This window comes from Aplidium turbinatum, chromosome 18 (assembly GCF_918807975.1).
Source record: "Aplidium turbinatum chromosome 18, kaAplTurb1.1, whole genome shotgun sequence".
NCBI lineage: Eukaryota > Metazoa > Chordata > Ascidiacea > Aplousobranchia > Polyclinidae > Aplidium > Aplidium turbinatum.
The window spans coordinates 10,962,879-10,986,224 of record NC_137489.1 but is presented as its reverse complement, the minus strand read 5'-3'; the positions used below and the strand labels follow the sequence as shown (position 1 = coordinate 10,986,224).

The 23,346-nt window shown below is 37.7% G+C and overlaps 1 protein-coding gene across 1 annotated transcript; it reads left to right on the top strand.

Moving 5' to 3' along the window:
* The first annotated feature begins 9,157 nt into the window (after positions 1 to 9,157).
* Positions 9,158 to 23,025, top strand: LOC145787129 (tetraspanin-17-like). The gene is made up of 7 exons (XM_082598855.1): positions 9,158 to 11,329; positions 12,820 to 12,870; positions 13,463 to 13,606; positions 17,051 to 17,221; positions 18,114 to 18,308; positions 18,944 to 19,060; positions 19,717 to 23,025. The coding sequence occupies exons 1-7, from the start codon at positions 11,270 to 11,272 to the stop codon at positions 19,780 to 19,782; spliced, it is 804 nt and encodes a 267-aa protein (XP_082454981.1). The 5' UTR covers positions 9,158 to 11,269; the 3' UTR covers positions 19,783 to 23,025.
* Positions 23,026 to 23,346: the final 321 nt, after the last annotated feature.

The window sequence follows — 23,346 nt, the reverse complement described above, 5'->3', positions numbered from 1 at the left end:
AAGCAGCCATTTGAACTTGCTGGGATGAAGGATAAACGCTTAACTGTAAGTTCTTGCACACTGCTGAGTCGACGTAACTTTCGGAGCTGCCGGTGTCCATTAGAGCGGTGAGGCATTTTCCATTTAGTGTGATAGGCAAACATGCACTCTGTAAGCTTCCAGGACATGACGCAGAAACAGAGGACTGCAACGACGTCGTAGCCAGGGATGTTGAGCTACTAATTTGACTCTCTCGCATAGAACTCTTGGAGGAAGGCACTTTAGAACGGCACACCTTAGCGAAATGGCCTAGTTTCCCACATGTGAAGCACTGAGCGTGCTTAGCTGGACATCGCCGTCGATCGTGATATTTTTGACCACAGAAGTAGCAAGACTTAGATTTTGATATGGCTGCAGACATGTTCCGATTTCCAAAAGCGCTGTCTTGGTTAGGTTCATCATGGACGGGAGTTAGTACAGCGAGGTCATCCACTCTTGGCGTATAGGCTGCAGAGTTTGCCTGTGCCGTGTTTAAAGAGTTTGCGATATTAAAGGCAGCCTCAAGAGTCAGTTCCGTGCTTTCCAATAATCGCTGGCGGATATGGTTTGCAGCCAACCCATTTATAAAAGCATCTCGAATGAGTTCCTCACGGTACCTCTCGGCAGTGACATCCCTTAGTTCGCAGTCTTTACTAAGCGAATGTAATGCTCTCTTAAAATCATGGAGAGACTCCGCTGGCTGTTGTCTCCTTGTAGCTAACAGATGTCTTGCAAATATCGAATTTGGGGTCTTTATGTACACTCCATTTAGTTTCGAGATTGCTGCTTCGTAGCTAGGAGAGTCTTCTACCATTTCATAGACGTCTGGGCTAATATTGGCGAACAACACGCTGAGCTTGTCCTCTTCTGCAACCTGGCATTTTTGTAAGAATAGATTGAAGATTTTCAAGCAATGCTTCCAGACCTTTGTTGCATTTTGCGCGTTGGGCTCTGCATCAAACCTTGCCGGCTTCAATATGTCTTTCAGCGTGCTAGTTGCCATAGTAAGTTATAAGTTAGTTTAATTGAAATGAAACTATTCTTTACATTGTATTTGCTTTATTTAAAGCTTAAACTAACTTATAACGAAAGTCTAGAAAACAAAACATGAATTAGCCTAAACCTCCATTTAACAAAGATACATAAACTAACAAAACAGACAACCTGACGGTAGGTTGACTACAAAGCTACTGTGAAACACGTACAGTTTGTTGTAACAATGCAACAAACGGCTAGCAGCTACAGGCAAGATCACGTTGCATGCCGTACAATCACTTTAGGTATACTACACCCTTTTAGGTGTTTAATACAGCCTGCGACCCCATTCCTGCTAGGTTTTCTATAGTTATACAAATTAGCACAAAAATACATTGCAATAACATTTAATTTCAAAGAATTGGTGAATGTCACAACTTTTAATGCGACGGTTGACTCTGCAACTGCTTGGCCAACTTCGAAATTAGTGGTTGAGTGCTTGATAACGCCAATCTCATATCATCTTCAACTTTCCTTCGATTTCTTGCCTTCGTTTTGATATGGACAAGAGCAGAAAAACCACTTTCGCAGAAGTATGTTGTGGCATCTCTTTCTTTGAGCTCAGAGAAATATCATTCTAATTGAACAAACGATGATAAATTGGCCTACAACCGAGCTATCCGTTCCCTTTCGTAACAGTGCAACCAATTAGTCACTTGCTACGACATTAATGTACCTTACTAAAGTGATTGCTGCAAAAAATTTTCATTTATCTGGACATTTTTGCGATTTCGAAATTTTTTTATGAATATCTTTGCGATCCCCTTGAAATGACCTTCGCAACCCCCTTGGGGGTCGCGACCCCCAGGTTGAGAAACGCTGGTCTACTTATTACATATATGAATTTATTGTCACCACGTAGACCTACGGTAACTTAAAAGATTGCAATCGTCTTTCCACAACAGAACATAGGCTAATTCAAATCATAAGTTCAACCTGAGTTCAACCCAGGAAACTGCACACTGAACGTTGACTGACGGAGCCAGAAGTAATATCACCATTGTACAGGGCCGGATTTAGCTGATGGGGGGCCCCGGGGCACTTTTAAATCGGGGGGGGGGCCTGTGCAAAAAAAACACCTCTGCGTTTACAATAGCATTAATCCAGCAATGCACTGCACAGCATTTTGCACAAACTTCAAAGGCCGAAAGAAAACAAAAAAATAACACACAATCGCATTTTTCCACGTAGGGGGGCCCTTCAAAAGTCGGGAGGCCCGGGGCACCTGCACCAGTGCCGGTCATAGCCTAGGTATTTCAGGCCCTGTGCGGAACATGATTTGCAGGCCCCAATGACAATGATCCAATTCAGTAACGTAGCTAGGTATTTTAAAGGGGGAGGCGGCGAAGCCTGACGGTGTGATCGCCGAAGGCGACACCCAGCGGCGGGGGTCTAGAGACCTCCCCCAGAAAATTTAAAAAAATTACTTTGAATTTGGGGCATTCTGAGAGCATGTTCAAAATTTGGGTGTGAATAGACCAGTGGTTCCCAACCTTATTTTGGTTGTTACCCTAATCTACACCCTGAAGTGAGGCAATTACCCCCACAATCAATTTTCAAAAACAAAGGTGTTTATTGCTATGTATTTCACTGAATACAAGATAACAATGCGCAGTAAACATTCAATGCGAAGATTGGGCCTGGACTTCAGCCGCCAGCTTTGTGATCCTGGGCTTTGTGGTAGGCTACTGAGGGCGATTCTTGCGTCGATTTCGACATCCAGGCGATTGCGCTTCTTTGTCTTCACTCCCAAGACAGTTGAAAATCCTTGTTCACAGCGATAAGTTGTTGAAAAAGATGTCGGGATATTTAATGCCCGTGTCGCTACTGTTAGTGCGTCCTGGAGTCTGCCAATCCAGAAGGGTTCCAAGCCTTTTCCCTTGAAATCAAGTTCAACGCTTCGTTCTTTCGGAGAGTGATAAATTCTTCTTTGGGCGGAAAGTCGTCATCATCCACCTGGCTGTCATCACATGTGAAGGGCTCTATGCACCAAATGGAGACTAGCCGTGTGCATGTCCAATTCGGAAAGTATAGTTGTCCATCTTTTTGGCTAGCTGGCCTAAGTGGTCAGCTATGTCCTCCTTCAACGCCGCTGTCAACTCAAGTCCATTGCCTTCAAGGTAGGCTACATGTCGATTGTCGAGCGTCTGAAACTGCGCCACTGTGCCTCTTCCAACTCGCTTGCAACTTAACCTTTGCGATAATTGCTGCTACGGCTACTTTGGTGTCGATCACAGTTACATTGTTGCCTTGAATTGCCTATTTTCGATTCACCAAAGATATCAGCCAGGTAGCACAGCTGGGAAATCCACTGTTGGTTAGTGAAGTATTCAGCCAAGTCAGGCTTTTCTATCAGAAAAACATGGACAGCCTCACAAAGTTCTACCAGGTGGATTGTCACTTTGTCACGAAACAGCCATTATACTTCTGTGTGGTACAGCAGCCTAATGCTTCAGATCTTTCTCCTATTTTCTTGAAAAGATGACTGGTCAATTCTTTCGCTTTTATAAAATTCACAACTTTTACTGTTTCCAAATCGGGTCTCGTCACCCCCCAAAAATAGGCAAGTTACCCCCGGGGGTAATTTACCCCCAGGTTGGGAACCACTGGAATAGACCTATTGCTGTAAAATGGTGCTGTCCGGTGGCATAGCAATAGGATAAGATCATGCATTCTTAGGTAGGGGAGACTGGGGTTTGTTGGAACATGGGGTTTGTTAGAACATTGCTTTTTTTTGCACCCCGAAAATATTTTACAGGAATTTTTTTTTATTTTACGACTGGAAACACTGAATTGCTGCTGCTGTGATTTTCTTTGGCCAAACCTTCCAGGAGTTCTCACTGGAAAAGTGTTTGTTTGTTTTTGATGTCTAAAAGTAAATTTGGGTACCGCCTAAAAAGTTTGCCTACCTGAAGGAAAAAGGAAGATAATAAAAAAAAGTTTTTGTTTGTGTTACCTACAAAGGTAGAGCTGTTGCAAAGTACAAAAAAAGTTTGCTTAATTGTGACCAGATTTGCAAATTTATCTTATTTATTTCAGTTTAGCTTATGGGGTTTGTTAGAACATCTCTCATGGGGTTAGTTAGAACATGTTCTAATAACCTCAATTAAGTGAAATTTGTGTTTGTGCATAAACTTGTCTTTTTCAATGACCAATGATTTTAATAATACATATCTAACAACTTATTTATTACAATATTATACTTTTTAGTTGTCAACAATTATAAAAAATTTCTTTCTTAAATTGATAATCAGTATGCGTACTTATAAGCGAAAAACACAATGTGCTACAATGCCAAGAGATGTTATGGAAAGGGCGATGATGGAAGCATTAATCCAAAAAAGACTATGTCGAACTGTTGCAAAACAGTATATGATATTCCTCATGTGACATTAAGGAGGTACCGTATTGCTTAAAGCATCGACTGAAATTACCATCTGCAAATAGTAATCCGGATGAAGTAAATTTACCTCATTATGGATGTTTCAATAACAGAAATGTTTTTACTGCTGTTCAAGAAGCTGAGTTAATGAATTATATTTTAAAAGCATCAGCTTTATATTATGGCTTGTGAACTAAAGAAGTTAAAAAGCTGGCATATGATTATGCCAAGGAGCTTGGCCTGAAGTTTCCAGGCTCTTGGGAGCAAGGCAAGTCAGCTGGATGTGACTGGTTGCAAGGATTTATGAAGAGGCATCCAAATCTATTGTTGCAAACACCAGAAAGTACATCATTTAAGCCGTGCAACCAGCTTTAATCTACAAAATGTGACAACATTTTTTAATAACCTCTCCTCTGTAATAGACAGGGATTCTTTCACACCTTACAAAATATGGAACCTGGATGAAACACTGAAACAGGTTGCACTACTGTGCAAAAGCCCTGTAAGGTTGTGGCTCCATCTGGTGTAAAACAAGTAGCGCGCTATTGTTTCTGCAGAACGAGGAAAGCTTGTCACATTGTGTTGTGCAATAAGTGCAATTGGAAATTCAATTCCCCCTATGTTTATCTTTCCAAGAGTAAACTATCTGACATTCAAGAAGGAGAATTTGTTCTTGTCAAATTCAACACTTCGAAGCGTTTACAGCACTTTGTTGGGAAAATTATTGATGTTTTTGATGATAGTGATGTGACTATTCGATTCTTACGATGCTGTGGGCAATCCAAAATGCTTGATGAATGTCCTGCATTTGTTCCAAAAATAGTGACAATTCTGATTTCACTCATCACCTTTGTGACATTGTCTTTAAGTTACCGAAACCTTCCAATCTAAAAGGCACTAAGCGTCGCCAAGAAAAATTTGTGTTTTCTGTGGATTTAGCTAGATATAATCTCCAATAAATTTGTTAAATTCAGTGTTGTTTGTGGTTGTGTACTAATGCTTGTGATATCATTTTCTTAGACCATCATCATAAACAAGCAATATTATTTTTTTTATTTCAAACAGTTTGGACTAAAAAAATTTTTTTGTTTGCAAAAGCCATAGTAATCCATCATTTTACATATACTATTCTACCTTAAGTGAAAACATAATACACCTTTCCACGTTTTTTATTCAAAATACAATAATATACTGCTTTTTGTGAAATATTTGTAAAGAAAAAGTAATGTTCCAACAAACCCTGTGTGATGTTCCAACAAACCCCAGCACCGGGGTTTGTTGGAACATTTGACTGCTGTTGGTAAAATTAAATTTATGAGAAATGTTTTAATGTGTGGTGAATTTTTCTTTATTACAGTGTTAGACAACAGGTTAGTCAAGGTTATTGAGAAAATTTTACTTTGAATTGCAAAGGGTTCTTTTGTTACGTGGACTTTTCTAGAAAATGTTCCAACAAACCCCAGTCTCCCCTATTTTTCGGAAATAGAGCTATGTTGAGTCTAGAATAGATGCAACCTATTTCGTTCCCTAAAAAATTCGTACCCCGATTTCGTACCCTGAAATCGGAGTAACAAAATCAAATTTCGTCCCCTGAAAAGATCGAGAGAAATTTGAAATGTTTGCGGCAACTCCGATCAGCAACTTCGGCTATGTTGTTTTTTTTCTCGATCTTTTCAGGATACGAAATACCTCTATGTTTTCTTGTTGCTAATTCCTTTGTTGAATTCACTTGTTGAATTTTTCCATTGGAAATGACAAAATTACTGCATTTTCTGAGTAAATTGCGGCCCCCTAATTTGCGCGCCCTGTGCGATCGCACGGTTTGCACACCTCAAAAACCGGCACTGCCTGCACCCTCACCCTCACCCCTAAATCCGAGCCTGCCACTGTACCAAAATCATATTATAGGCCTATAGTGATCTGCACCAAAATCATACCGTGCTCTGACATACTTCCTTCACCAAAAATCATACTCTCTGTTTGTTGAATTGAAGGCCATCAATCAATCAATTAAGTTTATTTCGGCATAGCTCCACATTCATTTTCAATGTAGGCTACACATCAGGAGATATAAGGCTTTGAAGGCCAGAACGCGATATACATAGTCGCTGACTTGCTGAGGCATCGAGCATCTGTAGGCTATAACGTTGAAGAGACGAAGAACTACGCATATATGGTTGAAACTGCCGGTTGCAAGAATGCGTTTAGCTTATTGGCATGCGAATTCTTGAGGCACGCAAATTCCTAATCACGCTTCAGAATCTCGAAGCAAAACTGCAAAATTACTTGAATTCCTGGGTAGCGTTACATGTATGCAAAAGAACGACAATTTATGGGGCCCGCACTTATCCAAAATATGCACAAATAAAATTTACATCAAGCAATAGCAGAAATCAGTACGCTAACTTAAACTTTTCCACCATAGTTTATAGTTTGCATCCCTATTTTTTTAGACTCGGTTTTGCATATTTTTCCAACTAGCACCTGGCAACTCTGTTTAAAGGTGTTTCGTATTTTTACTTTTATAGGTATTTTTTTTCATGATAGAATGATAGATAGTCAGTTCAGTGATGATAATGACGGACAGGGACAAGTAAACTCAAGGACCATTAAACTACAACTATTAATTAATCATTACACTACTAAAAATTACTGACAAGTAGGATCTAAATCATGTTTAATGTTTGTAATGTGTTTACTACCAACTTAAACATTTAAATGTTTAGTACGGTATTAATATATCTAAAACATTAAAAATTATTTTAATCCTACTTTTCGGTCATTAGGGCGACCCAGTCATTGTTGGTTTGTAAACTAAACTTGTAAATTTTAGTTGCAGACACTCGGTTGCATGCACTTAGCTACTACTGTTTTGTGATTGAATTTATGGTAGAAACTACACATTCTTATGGATGGTACCGGTATTCTTTAATAACTAGGTACCGTATGTCTACCAGTACCAGACGACCTTACAAGTACATGTCATGTCTGAATGCTCTGAAGCATCCCCAGAATTTGCTGGAGACCTTGACAGTGAAGAACTTTCCATTGAAGTGCAGAGCTTCACAAGAGTATATTCACCATTGAAAACAAAAGAAACCATGTGCAGTTCTCTCAGTTTTTACAGTATCTGTATCAAAATAAACTGAATGTTGTGTACCCTAACTTGTGTTTGTTACTAAGACTATTTCTTACTGTGCCAGTTACTGTAGCTTCAGGGAAAGATCATTTTGTAAACTAAAGTTGATAAAATATTACCTTCACTCTACAATGAGCCAAGAACACTTGGTTGGATTACCTGTCGTTTCAATTGCGCACAACGTGGGCAAAACATTAGACAATGCTTTTCTTATTAAAGAGTTTGCCGCACTAAAAGCTAGACAGGTGCATTTTGTGTAAGTGCTGCAGAGTGCAGACGGATGGTGTAGGACTCGGAGGGTACTGGATGTGATGGTACAACATAAGGTATTGTAGGCCCTAGGCTAGAAGTAATATGAGGGCCCTCTACAGCCCGGTATCGACAAATTAAAGTACGCAAACTCAAATAACCAGTGTTGTACGCGTCAATAAAATAAATTGACGGCGTCAGCGGGAATTGCCTAAAAACTTTACGGCGTAAAGCTCTGCGTCAGATCTTAAAAAAATTGACGGCGTTAGCGCTAATTCCTAGCGCAATTTTAGCCAGGGTCTCACAAAACAAAAGTATTTCAACCAAGTATAGCAGTGGTTCCCAAACTTTTTCAGCTTGTGGCACACTGGAAAAATTATAAAACGCTTGCGGCACACTTACAAGAGAAGAAACGCTGCTTTAAAAAAATTATTTTCACGTGTTAATACGATGGATGTGCTTAATTGTTTACACTAACATATACGACTGAAACAAGGTTACGTTGTCGACAAACATACTCGCATTTCATTGTAACTTCTAAGCAGTCTCTCTTGTTTACAGCTTATAACTTCAGTAAAAACAGAAAAGCCATGTTCACATAGCCATGAAGACGCAAATAGCAATATAATTTTGATTGCTTTTGCACCGATCATGGAATAGGACTTGGAAGCAGACAGCCAAAACTCATCCAAGTTTTTTTGTGGAAACAGCGTTTGAAAAAACGGGTCGTTTCGTAAATCAATGAGCTGTTCTTCTGCTTCTGCAGAAAGATTGCTTGATTCATTGTTTCCAAATGGTGGGAAGTAATGTTGCAGTGCAAGCTGAAGTCCAGACAATGTGCTCATGATTTGCGGAAGGATTTCTTGTTTATGAGTTGATTCATTAAGAGCAGGAAACGAATCAACGACTTTCTTCGAGACTTTTATTGAATCTCTCGTATATGCTAAAAAACTATCTAAACTCTTTAAGTGTAAATTTGATATCGACATTGTTCCTCTGTACAAAACCTTTAAAATCAGTAGATATTTTTCGCTGAAATCTCCCGTTCCGCAGTCTCTTCGTTCCAACATTGTCTACAAATTCACTTGTTCGTGCGACACGAACATAACATACATAGGTATGTCCACAAGACACTTGGTAACAAGAGCAACGGAACACCTAAATTTAACAGACATCAATAAGCACAGTGCAATCAAAGACCACATTTATGACTGCAGTATTTGTTCCAACATCAAATTTACATTAGATTCATTCAAAATAATTCGCAACTGTCAATCGGAGTTTGAAACAAAAATTCATGAGGCACTCCAAATAAAGCAGCACAACCCCAGGCTCAACAAACAATTATTCGCTGGAGGGGCATCTTTTTTGTTGAATTTGTATTAGCTTACGTTTATTTTATGTTATGTTGTCCGCTCACTATCTCGTCTCATGACCACACTCCCGCATAATTAAGACAGATTGCTACCACCTTTTGTGTTTGTTCGTCAGTTGTTGCTTGTACGCAGGTCAGTGCAGTTTTATTGAATTTCAGTCATTTATTATTAACATTTCACGAATAACTGTTTTGTTTAGATGAATTAAGATATTTTCCTGAAGAGGGCAGAAAGTTTTGCCGAAAACGTTCGAAATTATGTATCTATTTCATTTCTGTATTAATTTTGAATTATGCAATTCAATGTTATTAAGTTGTTATCGATTGTCTGTCTATGGTTTTTAAAAAGTACCTCTCTACCAAAGCTATACTTTTATTTTTCTCCCCGCATTGAAGGAAAATCATCAGTACAAACGCTCACTCAGCTACTACTCCATTTCATCTCAGAAAGCAAAATATTTTCATCTACCAATTTGAACATGTCTTCTCCTTTGGTTGTGCCCTTCAATTCGTTGCAAAACAAACATTTATTCACCAATGTTTCAGTGTTAATGAAAAGAATAAAAGCCAGCAGATGAGATTTCCCAGTTCTGTCAATAGATTCGCATGTAAAGACCATAGTACAGACAGCTGGTTGTCTGTAGCAACAAAGTGTTGGCGAACTTGATCCTTTAAATATGAGGATAGCTCTTATACATCCTTTCTGAAATTATATTATTTGACAACGGAACTCTAACTTTTTCGAGAGAAGCACTACCAAACATTTCTTCAACAATAACGGCTAATGCTGGTCCAATTACTGTTTATGACGTGGCAATTACCTTACTGTATCGGCAATGTCATAGTTGGTTTCATCGTCACATCATCACATGTGCTTATTTATCATTTATTGAAACAGTTGGAGCGCTTTTAAGTCGCATGTGCTTGTCTGCATGCATGGCTGATTTTAAATATTTATACAGTTCTTTTCCAAAATTCCCAAAAGATTCGCGGCACACTTGAGAACCTGTGGCGGCACACTAGTGTGCCGCGGCACACTGTTTGGTAATCACTGAAGTATAGGCTACCAATAGTAACAATAGCTATAAATATAAAGAGCAGTTTTATGTTTTGAGACTGTATTGTAATTAGCTGCTTTAGCTTATTAGTTATTTCTTTGTATAAGCACAAGCATTTCAAAACGTTTGTCTGACAATCTGCTGCGTTTGGGATGCATAATGTCCTTTCCAAGCGAAAACAAGCCTTCCACAGCAGCACTGAATGGTATTGATGTATTGTATTTCAAAAACAAGTCTTGAAAATATTTATTCGGAAAGGCAGCCTATCACTGTTCGAAGCATGCTGTGATGACTTATTGACTTAGCATAATATAAATCTTATTTTAACAAGGTCCACTGCATCAACATCGCTCTTTTCAGGGGCATAGAGCTCTTGAAATAGTTTCTTCAACCTTCGCGATGACATTCATTGATTTTTCGCTTTCTCTCTCTGATCCCTCGTTCTCGATACTGCTCAGGCTATGAGTGATCACCATAATTGGCGATCTTCTTCCGCTTGTATTCCAGGGAGCCATTCCAACAACGCAAAAGTCGGTAATTCAGATGGGTCGCGCTGGCCAGAATATATTGTGAAACTCTCATTGTGAAACAAGATTTTCCATAAAAACGAAAAATGACGCATAGCGCTTGACGCTTAAAATCGGCAAAAATAGTTGACGGCGCTATCACTTTCGTCAACTAAAAAATAAACTGATGGCGGTAGCCTCAGCGTCAACAAAAATTTGACGGCGTCAACGTACAACACTGCAAATAACCATAAATCACAATAACACAATTTAAGGAATTAACTTGATACAACAATAAACAGCGATAGTAAGCAAGAAAGGTGTACCGTATTTCATGCTGTGACATCTTCACATCACTCTGATGTTATGTTTTATGTACAAGTATGATATGCTGTAGCCTGTGTTAAAAACCACTCAATTATTGTATAGATTTATAGTATATTTTCATTGCAACTGACCAAGGTAAAAAATTGATAAAACACTGAAAAGTTATTGTACAATTTTACAATGGCTGAAATTGGTTGTTGCACGAAGTATTTTCTTTTCTTTTTCAACGTCTTGTTTTGGGTAAGTATTATACCGTATAAACTTATGCTGCTTTGCTATTAAGTGGTTTTTACTGAGTCTTTTTGCTTTATTCTTGACTAATGTATTCTTCAAAGTATGTTTGTGATGTGACTTATTATCGGAATGGCCCGTTTCAGAGAATCCGATTTGGAGATAGCCCTTTTCAATTTTTTGAAATTCGAACGACGCCTTTTGTTTATAATATTTAGAGAATTTTGTATTTTATTCCACAATTTCGTTTCTTTTGAACTATTAAATTAAAATGTTTGCTCACATAAAATTGACATGTATCATGTGTCGCCGTCTGTATGCAAACATAGAATATATTCAAATCCTCAACTATTAGAAAATTCTAATCTCTAGTTTAACAAGTCAATGCAAAAATGCCGGAGATGATTCAATCGATGTCAAATAACAAAACAAACAAAAAATAACAGTTCATGCGTCCATTTCAAAATTATGGCTGATACCACATAGGAAGTCCCACATGGACACCGGTGGAACATTACCAAGTCCATCGAAGCGAACGACAAGTTTCTTGCTGCGGTTGTCAGCATATCTATATTTTTTCAACTTTTGTGGTGGACTATGGCCGGCTATCATGAGGCGTGCTCCATTGTCTTATTTCATTTTTTAGGAAAAATTTTACACAAAAGTTATTTGTTTGTGTAATTACGAGCAGTTTCCTTTGTGACAGTACTGTACCGTATCGTATGCTATTATCAGGTAGGCTATAAAAACACCTTGATCTTAATGTTAAGCAACTGAAAGCAAGATTGTTAAAACTAACTTTTAAATTGGGTGATCATTCATTTCTCTATTTTTCAATATACCGTACCGCACTACATAATATGCCACTATGATTTTACAATTCTCCGAAAAAGGCTGTCTTCGAATAGGGATTTTTCCGAATCGGATTCTCCCAATAGTAGCAGACCGCTTGTTATAGAAGAACAGAAATTTAAAAGCGCTTTGTAATCCACTTACATCAATTGTGCTCAATGCAGATATATTATACCCAATTATTTTATGGATGTGATTTCTGCCATCTTGAGCACCTGCATTAGAACGTTATTGTGATGTAAAATGTTTCATTGACTAAGTTAGAAAGATTTCCTGAAGAAGGTATGATGCTTAATGTTACAGGCTGTACTTTTTTATTTGATTTCTTGGTTTTTGCTACCTGGATAAATCCTCAATTTGAGCAACTAATCATTTAGTTTCAAAATTGCTAGATGAAGCAGTTCTGCTTCCAGTTTTGACATGAGATTTCGCAGTTGAGTGCTGATGCTGTGCAAATGATAATTTTTTAAATAATTGTTGTCTTAACAAAGATACATGGATGCACAGCAATTTCAATAAAATATAGGCTGGTAATGCAATTCATTACCAATTTTTAGTATCAAGGAAACATAGGCTAAATAAACATGTTGATGAGGTTGTTTGCCTACTTGTATTTTGTAAGAATGCCTGTCACATTTTCTTTTTAGATCATTGGACTGTTGTTACTTGGAATTGGTATTTGGGCATGGAGTGAAAAGGTATGCTCTATTTAAATTTAGGCTAACTTCAGTTTTGTCACTACCAAGTCCAAAAGTATATCATATCATATATATTATAACTATAAATGCAGTATTATATATGTAGCACTGTAAAACTACCTGATTAAGCACCAAATTTCTTAATTTTCAATTCAAATCTGAACCCCCTAAACATCAATAGATTGGTCTTAAACTTCATAAATATTGTTTTTGTACCAAGTGTCATCTATAAAAAAAAGTTAAGGTGTTTTGCTTCAGGTTGGGGCATCAGGCGCAACTTACTGTACACATTGTATGTATGCACACTGTTCTATTTGAATAAGTGTTCCACCCAATCAGTGTCAGATCCATGAAGAGACGATCACCCCCTCCCCCCCTAACACTACTTGCTGGTTCCGCTTCTGTGCTGCTCAATGATTGTTATCTAACATGAAACCTTGGGTAGTGCAATAGTGCATTTTATAACTTATATAATATCCATGTTAGTTATCTGTAAATGTATATATGTACACTGTACAATTTCTGCAGTCACAATAAGCTTTGTAATTTGGAAATAAAATGTTATTTTTCTCATGTTTTTTTTTTTTTTCAGGGTTATATTGACAGCATCTCAGTCATCAGCGCATTGCCAATAGACCCTGTGTTCATTATAATCATCGTTGCCATCGTTATGTTTGTCTTGAGCTTTGCTGGGTGCTTGGGATCGTTGAGGGAGAACATATGCCTGTTGAAAGTTGTGAGTACTTTAATCACGCGAGTTCATTTTTGAAATATAATATATGATATGCTATGTATGTTAGTGTAATAGCTTAGTTTGTTAAAAAAAATTCTAAACAATTCTCTACTTTTCACTGAACATTAGCAGCATTGTTTTCTGTTATTGTGTATTGATGGCAAGCACAGAGTTTGTGTTAGTTTGATGTAGTTTAATTTGTTTGTACTATGTTGTCAAATGAACACAAAGTTTTCATGCAAAGCTGGGAGCTGGCATAGTATGGTTGATGTCACTTTGCAAATGCTTTGAATGTTAGTAACGTATTTAAAGAAAGCGGTTGCTGCCTTAGTCATAACTAGGGCCATTTAAAGTCATTAAAGTCATATTTTTTTCTATGCATCAGTAAGTCGTGAAATCAATTTTAACGCAAAAACCGCATCCCTACGAGGTATAATAAGAAAGTTATGAAGTCATATAAAGTCATATTTTCCTGGTTAGGTCATAAATCAGCTTTTTAAGTTATATAGTCATATTTTTGAGTTATAAAGTCATACCGTTGTATAGTTTAAATAAAAAGTACCAATTTAAGCGGTGAAGCAAATAAGCACTAAGAATGTAAGAGTCACTGTAAAGAGCGTCAAAAATTCAGTCAACGATCCAAAGTTGACTAGTCAGTTAACAGAAATGTGCCGCCACTACAACAATATTTCAAACTTAATACTCAAAATGGAAAGTTGTACGTAGGCTACACCATCAAAGAGGCCCATGCTGATCTAAATGCCCTTGATTTCTGAAAAGATCCGCTTGAGCTCAAAAATTACATTAAGAAGCGATTGGACAAAAACGATGTGAAACAAATTATGGAGCTACAAACACAGCTACAAGACATTTCACCAGCGCTTTATGCAAAACTGCAGAAGTGGCAACCCACGTCAGCGTCTGTGGAGCGCTCATTTTCCTTACTAAAGTCATTTTTACGTCCAAATCGTAACTTCAAAGACTCTAACATTCCACACTACATGAAACTGTACTACTACAGTGGTTTAAAATAAAAATGAATGTGTATTACTGTTATGTTGCGTATGTTTTACTCTTTAGTTCGGTGAGTGACGTTGTTCGCATGTAAAAATAAACGATTTTCACATAAAGTCATATAAAGTCATATTTTTCAAAAAATAAAGTCATATTATTGATTTTTTAAGGTCATATAAAAATGGCCCTAGTCATAACCCTTTGATGACGCAGTAATATAATACCTATACCAAATACCGGTGTTGTGTGATAAACTTCAAGTATTTTGTTGCTGCAAACCATATCCACATCGGTTATTTTAGTCTTACAGCATGGCATTATGCATGGATGCCACTTCATAGTTCATACAATACATAACTACTGCATAATAATTCACTCAAATAACAACTTCCCAGACAGCAAATCAACCGTTTCTTACATTGATTCAACGTCTACAGACGACGAGTCAGTGTAAAAAACGGTTGATCTGTTACCTGGGCTATGCAATCCTTGATACAAAAGAAGCTTTTTAATAGGCTGTTTTATTGTTTATATACATTAAAAGCTGCTTTTTATATTCTGCTAAAAAATGAAAAATTGGGTTCTTTATAGGAATAAGAAGCTTATTTGATGTCACATGATTTAGTGTTGAGACGGCAGTTACGTTACTTTATCGAAATGCGATTTAGATAATTTTAATTCTGGTTGTGTGACCAGTACCATGGTGTTTTTGTGTTCGATCGGTTATTCACAGACGAACTTTTTATAGATTTACTGTCTCATACATCATTGTTTAGTGTTGGAATACTATAAAAAATGGTCAATAACGGTGTTTATACAAACAAGCTTGTCCAAATAGGCATGATATTTTTTTGTTTGTTTGCTTGGTTCAATGGAATGCTTTAGCTGCGGTGCTGCAGACACAGCCAACAGTGCTTTTTCCTACTGACCAATACGAAACAAACGATGCTATTTCTCTAGTTGAAACTTATAATATCCCAGACAATATTACAATATCCCATTCAAGGTCTGCCGACGTTGAATCAATATAAAAAAACGGTTGATTTTCTGTCCAGTATGGTTGTTTAAAAAACAGAAGGACTTCTCAAATTGTTTAGTTGTTTTTGTGCTTGTGTCAGTTGGTGCTGTATGCACTATGTTACTTTGTGCACCACTACTCATCTCAAGTTTTTCTTTGCCATTAAGTTTTGAACCAACAAACTTACTCAAGTGTCATTGACGCGATTTGTGAGTATTTGTTGTTTTGAATTCAACATCTTTCAACGTTGTATCAATGTTAAACCATCAATTTCTTCGAATTGCTCTACTTGAGATAATTCAGTTGAATTGCGGTGACGTAATGAGAGCCGTTCCTCCGTTATGACGCTGCTGCACAACATACTGTATGATATACTCGCGAATGGTACGTCACTCTGAATAGTCAGTGGATTTGTTACTTTAAATAGTAGCATGACTGGACCTCACGCGTTTGCCTCAGGTTGAGTTTGTTGACGCGTTTTACAAGCTTTCTATCGAAAGATTGTTACAGTGATGTCATCATGCACAGAGGGCTTTGTTTTCAGTACCGTTTTATGTATTTTACAGTTGATGGGGAATTTTTTTTGTCACAGCATTTTAAATCTTTGCATTTAATCTAATGATTACTTGGCAGTACTGGTAGCACCTCTGCTGTAGTGTACGTACTTCCATATAAACAATAGACGTGGAAGTTTATTATTACCGAATTTTTTTGATGGAACAACTCGAACAGATACACACAGTGTTACATCTTACTGAACAAAAACTTGTCGTTTTACATCGATTCAACATCGCTCGACGAGGAATCTAATGAGATAATGTAAAACTGAAAACTTTTCTAACTAGCGCGAAAACATTTCCAAGGCTCGACTGGAGACCATCAGGGCAAAAACAATACTTGCCATAACATAGCATTGGTCTACAGTAGAAAAAGGTGGTAACGACAAAGCAAAACGCATAGTTTTAATTTTGTAATGCTGGCACTGTAAGCGATACCTCTGAACAGCACAACTTCAACAACAGACATAAGAAAATCTCGTCATCCGTGTCTTGCGGCAGTCGCACCGCGTCATAATGTCGTATATCGCCGGTTGGCCCATGGCTTGCGGTTGTCACGTCCCTGCTTTAGAGCAACACAGCGGTGTGATGCAAGCACTCTTGTGGAGTGCTTGCTGCCTTTTCAGTGATTTTGTTCGCAATCTGTGCTGTAGCTATGAAATCTGGAAACTAATCTTTATCAAACTTACTCAGTGATCAGGCTGGCAAAGCTAAAAGCATTTTTCTTCTATATAGTGCTTTGATCGTGAAAAGTTCTTTTTATATAACACAATTACCTTGCTGCTTATCGTTGACGAAATATCTGTAGAAATTTCGAACTTAAGTGAAATATTTGTTGGAAATATTTTTTTTCTATAGTTTTCAATTGGCCTCGGAATTATCTTCTTTGCTGAGCTGATCGCTGGCGTATTGGGTTTCATATACAAAGATTGGTTCAGAGATCAGTTCGCCACTTTTCTTCAAACCACCATCATGCAATACAGAAACGATCCGGATCTACAAAACATCATTGATTTCTCTCAAGAATACGTAAGTCTTTTTATCGATGAAACATGTTCGTACTATTGTGTTTAGTTACAATGGCACAAGCCATGTGGCTCTGTATCGAGCTTTTCTGGGGTTTGCAATGTAAAAAATACATCAAAATTGTAAATTTTATTGCTTCAATTCTGATTTCATAAACTTAACTTTCTCAAAAGTCAAGTTTAATTGTGAAGTATTTGCAATGCAACAAGTATATACAATAACAAATGGATTTAACCTCAGTACAGCCACTCTTTTAAATGACAAAGTTTTTGCTGTGCTGCTTAAAGTAATCTAATGAAATAATGATGTTAGCATGTTTTATTAAGCTGTCGCTCTCCGTAATCTAAAGGTCTTCTTGCCACCACGTATCGTTATTGCTTTGCGCACAAAAGGGTACAATCGGTATGACCTGGAATCATAGTCTGTGGTTTGACCTGACTTGGAATTAAATCGAAACATACCACTACTAGAACTAGAAATGCTAACCACTCGGCCACCGAGCTGGTTGCATATGAAATATTAGTCGGCTACTTTCAGTTCTGTACATATCCAGATAATTATGCCGTTATTTGATAAATTCTGCCTTTACAGACCTTGTTGGAATGTAGATTAGAAGCAGTAGTTTTGCACTCTGCACAGTTGCTATACTTACGCACTTCACATTAGGCAAGGATGGGTGACCACTGACCAGTCAGCAAATCAGTCCCTTTTTGTATTGATACAACTTTTGTAGACGTTGAGTCTATGTAGTAGTGCAACTATAGCCTAACGTACCTGCTGGGTGAATGGAAAGGTAAACATGATATACATCCGTGTGGTCTGTGATATATCACTGCCAAACATTCGCTTTATCTCGGGTAGGCTATGCGTTGTGAGTACACCCTTGTCTGTGCAGCTTCAGTGTTGCGGAGGCGCTGGTGGTCCCGACGATTGGAATGACAATGTATACTTCAACTGTTCCTCGCGTATTCAAGTGAACGGCATTTTCTACACCCCCAGGGAAGCATGCGGGGTTCCATTTTCATGCTGTGTCCGTGATAACACGCAGGTCGTGAACACTCAATGCGGATTTGGAGTACGCCTATTGGACGTGAGTTTTGCATAGACCTCGGCTTCAGGCGCCGCCCATACAGCAAAATCCGGCGTTTTTACATTGATTCAACGTCATGGATCGTGAAAATGACGGGTTTTGCTGTCTGGGTGGTTTTGTATTATCAACGTTTGTGTTCCATCGTGAGTTTACTTGTTGATAGCCAATAAATCTCCTGACTTTTTGCTATTTTAAATTTCTAGCTTATTGAACCGTGATACGTTAAGGTACTCATTAGTCATTTGCTTTCACAGTTAGGTGCAACTGTTGGTTAGTGACTGAAAGTGCTTTATTTTTTCTGCAATCTTTGCTTGTTTAAACCAACTGTGAAACGACGCGTTCCACAGATCAATATTGTTGCTTTGTTGGATCGTTTAAAGCCGAATGTCTATCTTTTTACAACCTTTTGTCACGCAGATGTTGCCCTTTATTCGTTGCGTTGTTCCAGCCAGCAAATATTCTATTTTGCACGTCTGCAGATGTTCAACGTCTAATTCACGTCAAACGTTCAAAGTCAATTCAACGTCTACAGACGTCTGCGCAACATGTCTGCAGACATTGAATCAATGTAAAATAGTGATGATTTGCTGTGTGGGGTCATGATGTGATCGACTTTTCTTCCGTTTATCTTTCAGCCCATTCAACAGACCGATAGAATCCATACTAATGGTTGCATCATTATGTTCGAGGATTGGCTCAAAGTGAACCTATACACGGTTGCTGGGGTCTTGATTGGTGTCGCTTTGATTCAAGTTAGTCTTATTTTAATTTAGTGTTATTCTAGCCTAAAACACACTTTCCTTTACGTCATATTGCAGTCATAATGCGTGTATAATTTGACGATGGCGATTCTGGTACCAGGCTTTACTTCGAAGGTCTTTGAAAGGTCATTGAAGCAATATAACAATTTGTATGTTTCTGATTTTACTTTTGTATTCAATTCATCAGATAAGCGTTGCAACTATTGCTACTAGAAAATATAATAATACCGATGAACGCCCAAACTTCTCAGCATTCAGGTTACTCCCATGTCCAGTAAAAGTCCCAAAATTCATTTTATAATTGCTGTTAATTTTTCGTTCAATATTAAACCAACAATCACACCACAAAGAAGTTGTAACATTTTTTCCTAATCCTCTTACAGACCAAATCAATGAATAAAACGTTTTTCAAGCCTTTCTTTTTTGAAGTAGAAAATCGTAGCAATGTTGAGACTCGAATAAATGTTTTAACAAGTTTACCAACCATCCCAGACAGCAAAATTCGTCATTTTACATTGATTTAACGTCTAGCGTAGACGTACCTAGAGTACATTGATTTAACGTCTAGAGGAGACGTTAAATCAATGCAAACATGGCGGATTTTGTTGTCTGGAGAGTATAAACTGAGAGGTTTTCTTGTGTTTCAGATTATACCGATTTGCTTTGCCCAGAACCTAACGAACGACATCCAAGCGGTTCAAGCAAGATGGTAAACTGTTTTATTTTAACGTTACTTTTTCCAACCCGTATTACATTAAATACTGCTGCGTCATTTATTTCTGTATGAATTGCATTGTTGAGACGTTTGAACTACGTTTGAGGCGGAACTGCGATGCTTGTCTTTTAATTATGTAAAGTTGTTTTTTATTGGGAAATCTGACGTTTGTTGTCGGTAAAGTTGATTTCTTGAAATCCGTGGAAGAAAACTTTCAAGTGGAAAAAGAATCAGTCGAACAAACAATTTTTATTTTTTATTCCACAATTTCTGATGAATCAAAGCGATCAAAAGTTTTAGCACGACAAAGATGGAAACACTGAGAATTGAGAAATGTCGGAGTATAACCCAGAGTCGCAGACAAACAACCCAGGCAGCAACATCCGTCATTTTTACATTGAATGTGAAACGGACGGCTTTTTCTGTTTGGAAAGTTGTTGTTTATTAAGTAAATTTCCTCATGACACAAGCGTTGGAGATTGGCTCTTCTGAATCAACAGGAGCTGTTGAGAACACAATTAAACGTGATATTCAATTATGGTGTAGGATGCACGCAGATGGACAGACTTGTCGTTTTAATTTGTAAAAAGATTTTGTCCTGCTTGTTTATGAAATTAATCTCATTTTGAAACCGCTTATGCCGGTGAACGACAAACCCACCTTGTGAAAGCTGTTCATTAACGTATTTTGTAGTTTAACGTTTTTACTTTAACGTGTTTATTCAAGAATAAGTCGTACAACTTTCTGCTACACAACCACCTAAAACACAGATTGTGACACACGCAACAAGCGTAATATTACGCGACTTATGCTCGAATAAATACATCTTGCCCTGTTTCAATCAAATAGTCTCAGTTAAGAATGGCAAGTGTTGTTAGACATCTTATTTTTATTGTTACTTACGATTATGTTGATCCATGGTGGTCAAATTCTGCTTAATATGAAATTTCTCATTATTGCATTGTTTTGCTTTACGTTAGATTCGTTAGTTTCTGATCTGTAAGTGAACAAGCATCTCATGTTTCAGTTTCGCTCCTTTTTGTTTTATATGTACAATTGTGTGTATGTGTACAATGCCATCCTTTTGTGTTGGCATTGCTGTTACCCAGACAGCGAATCAGTCGTTTTTTTGGATTGATTCAACGTCTGCAGATGATCGACTAATTTTCTGCTTGGGTGAAGCTCGGTTTATTTTCCAAGTTAAATTTTAGTTTCGTAGTGAATTTGAAAAAAAGAGGAAAGCAAACAATCAATAAGTTCTTGATTAGATACCGAGATAAAAAACGCGTCTTTTTGACATCGACTTAAAACGTCTAAAATCGTTAAATTGATGCAACAAGAGACTCATTTGCTTGCTGGGTATGTGCTTATCACACAAACAGCCAAGTAAGGTTACGTTGAAGCTGTCTTGGCATAAGACTTCACTGCCAGAGTGATTGCTTGGCAAAGTAAATGCATTGCACAATTTCAAGCCTAACCTCTGTATTGCATTAACTTCTCTAGCAATAGTTGCAATGTTATTTAAAGAACGAGAAAGTGAAATGTTTGATATGTTGCTTCACTATGAATACAATGCTTCCAAACACGACATCTTTCCACCGATTTTCGTAGCCGTTTTTAATAAATGCGGAGTTGTTTCCCGTCAAGAATGCACATTAGCTACGTTTTCGATTGTTCCAATTGTTTAAGCTTTTAAAAGTGTCACTAGTCAATGCTCTCGCCAGATACTTCTAACTTAAAACGACAACGCACATCAACATTCGCTTAACGCGATGTAGCAAGCAAGCAAATGTTCTTTTTTCACATTTCCTTATTTTTTTACATTTCCACCACCAGCCAGATGCTTTCCATCGCATTGAAAATGTCTTTATAAACAAGCGGACCATTTAAGGGTCACCGGCTTAACATTGACTGCTGCATGCGCTTGCTTCAGCGATAGATTGCTAATAAGGCCACATTATTTTATCCGTTTTTGACTGCTGCCAATGTTGTGGCTGGGTTAGTCAGTGCCACGCTGAGGTCTGGAAATTAACGTTCTTTGCAGTGTGTACACAACCAGCACAGTATCTTGCCAACATGTTTCAAACATTTTAAACAGGCCGTGGTAAAATTTCTTGTCCTGATCTTCTTGTTTGCCACAATTTTATTATCCGAAAAACTGTTTGTATCATATTTTCAGACGGAAAATGAGTTTTTTCACTGCTTGAAAGTTTAAAGCCGTTTAAAACAACGTTTAAACCCGTTTGACAAACGTTTAATCAACGTGAAAAAGACGGATTTCCTAGCCGGAATCCTCTTAATTTGCACGAGCCACTGCTCAGCAATGGCTTCAAGAGCCTTAAGCCATTTCACTTTAATTAGCATTGAGAAAATCACTGCTACATTTATTGGTTATGGCATCACTGTAATTGAGTTAGGCTTCAACCTTGGCCCATTGTTACTTTTCTTGTGATCATGTATTCCTGTTTTGTAAATACAACTGTTCTTAGGCCGATGTCATATTCACAGATGTCATATTCACAGCGTATTTTCAAATAAACTTGAAATTGGACGTAACTTACGACGGCTCTGTACCGCCCAACTGCGTCATATAGCGTGTTATGCTGCTCCAGTTTTATTATTGTCATTACTATAGTTGCTTGAACCAGTGACATTCTATTTCTTTTTGTTAAATGAAAAGATGTGGCAAATGCTTGATTTTCTTCAGTGTTGGTCGGGGTAGTTTACGCTTTGGTTAGGTTGCTGGTATCAGAGGTTAATTGTATGGTCTAAGAAGGATATGATGTTTACCCGAAAATAACCGGTACAGGTAGATTTGCTTCCAGAAAGTAAATCGGGGGTGGGCAAACAAAAGGAAAAAGGTTAAGAACTTCCTGTTTTGTATGACGTATGCACGCTGATATTTTTGTGGATGGAAATGAATTTTACGAAGTTACGATGTTTTTTAACAAAAGTTTTGTATGGTACGTACTTTGCATATTAATGTAAAGCGGAGATTTTGTAACCAGTTTCACGTAGTATTACTCACATATCACCGTCATCTTATCACGTCGCTGTTTGTTATAATCGTGTGTAGTCAAGTTTGTAATCTGTCGCAATGTAGGCCTACACATTTTATTGCATGCTTCAGGATTGCAGTTTCGAGCTCAATTTCTGTTCAGATCACCCACCATGAGCGTGATAGCCACTTCAAAGTACTTCAGTATTTTGAAATCTTCCAATAAAATCAATTAAAATTGTATTACTTCGAATTTCTGTCAACCTGATTTTTTAGTCACATTTTGGTTATAGCTTAAATGCAGTACATAGGATTCTTTAATTGTGTCACTTAGAAAACTCCTCTACCAGGATTAAATCTTGTCTGAATTTCAGTCGGACTTGCCTTTCACGCCACTGAACGATTTTAAACTTCATCGCAGTCCACAAAATTTTGTCTACTTATGCTGACATAACCTCAGCAATCGTTGAATGAATGCATTCGTAACAAACAATAGAGAGCTTGTTTATTTGCCGTTCAACATGACAAGTCAAATGCACAGTGAGTGAACATAATTATAGGCAA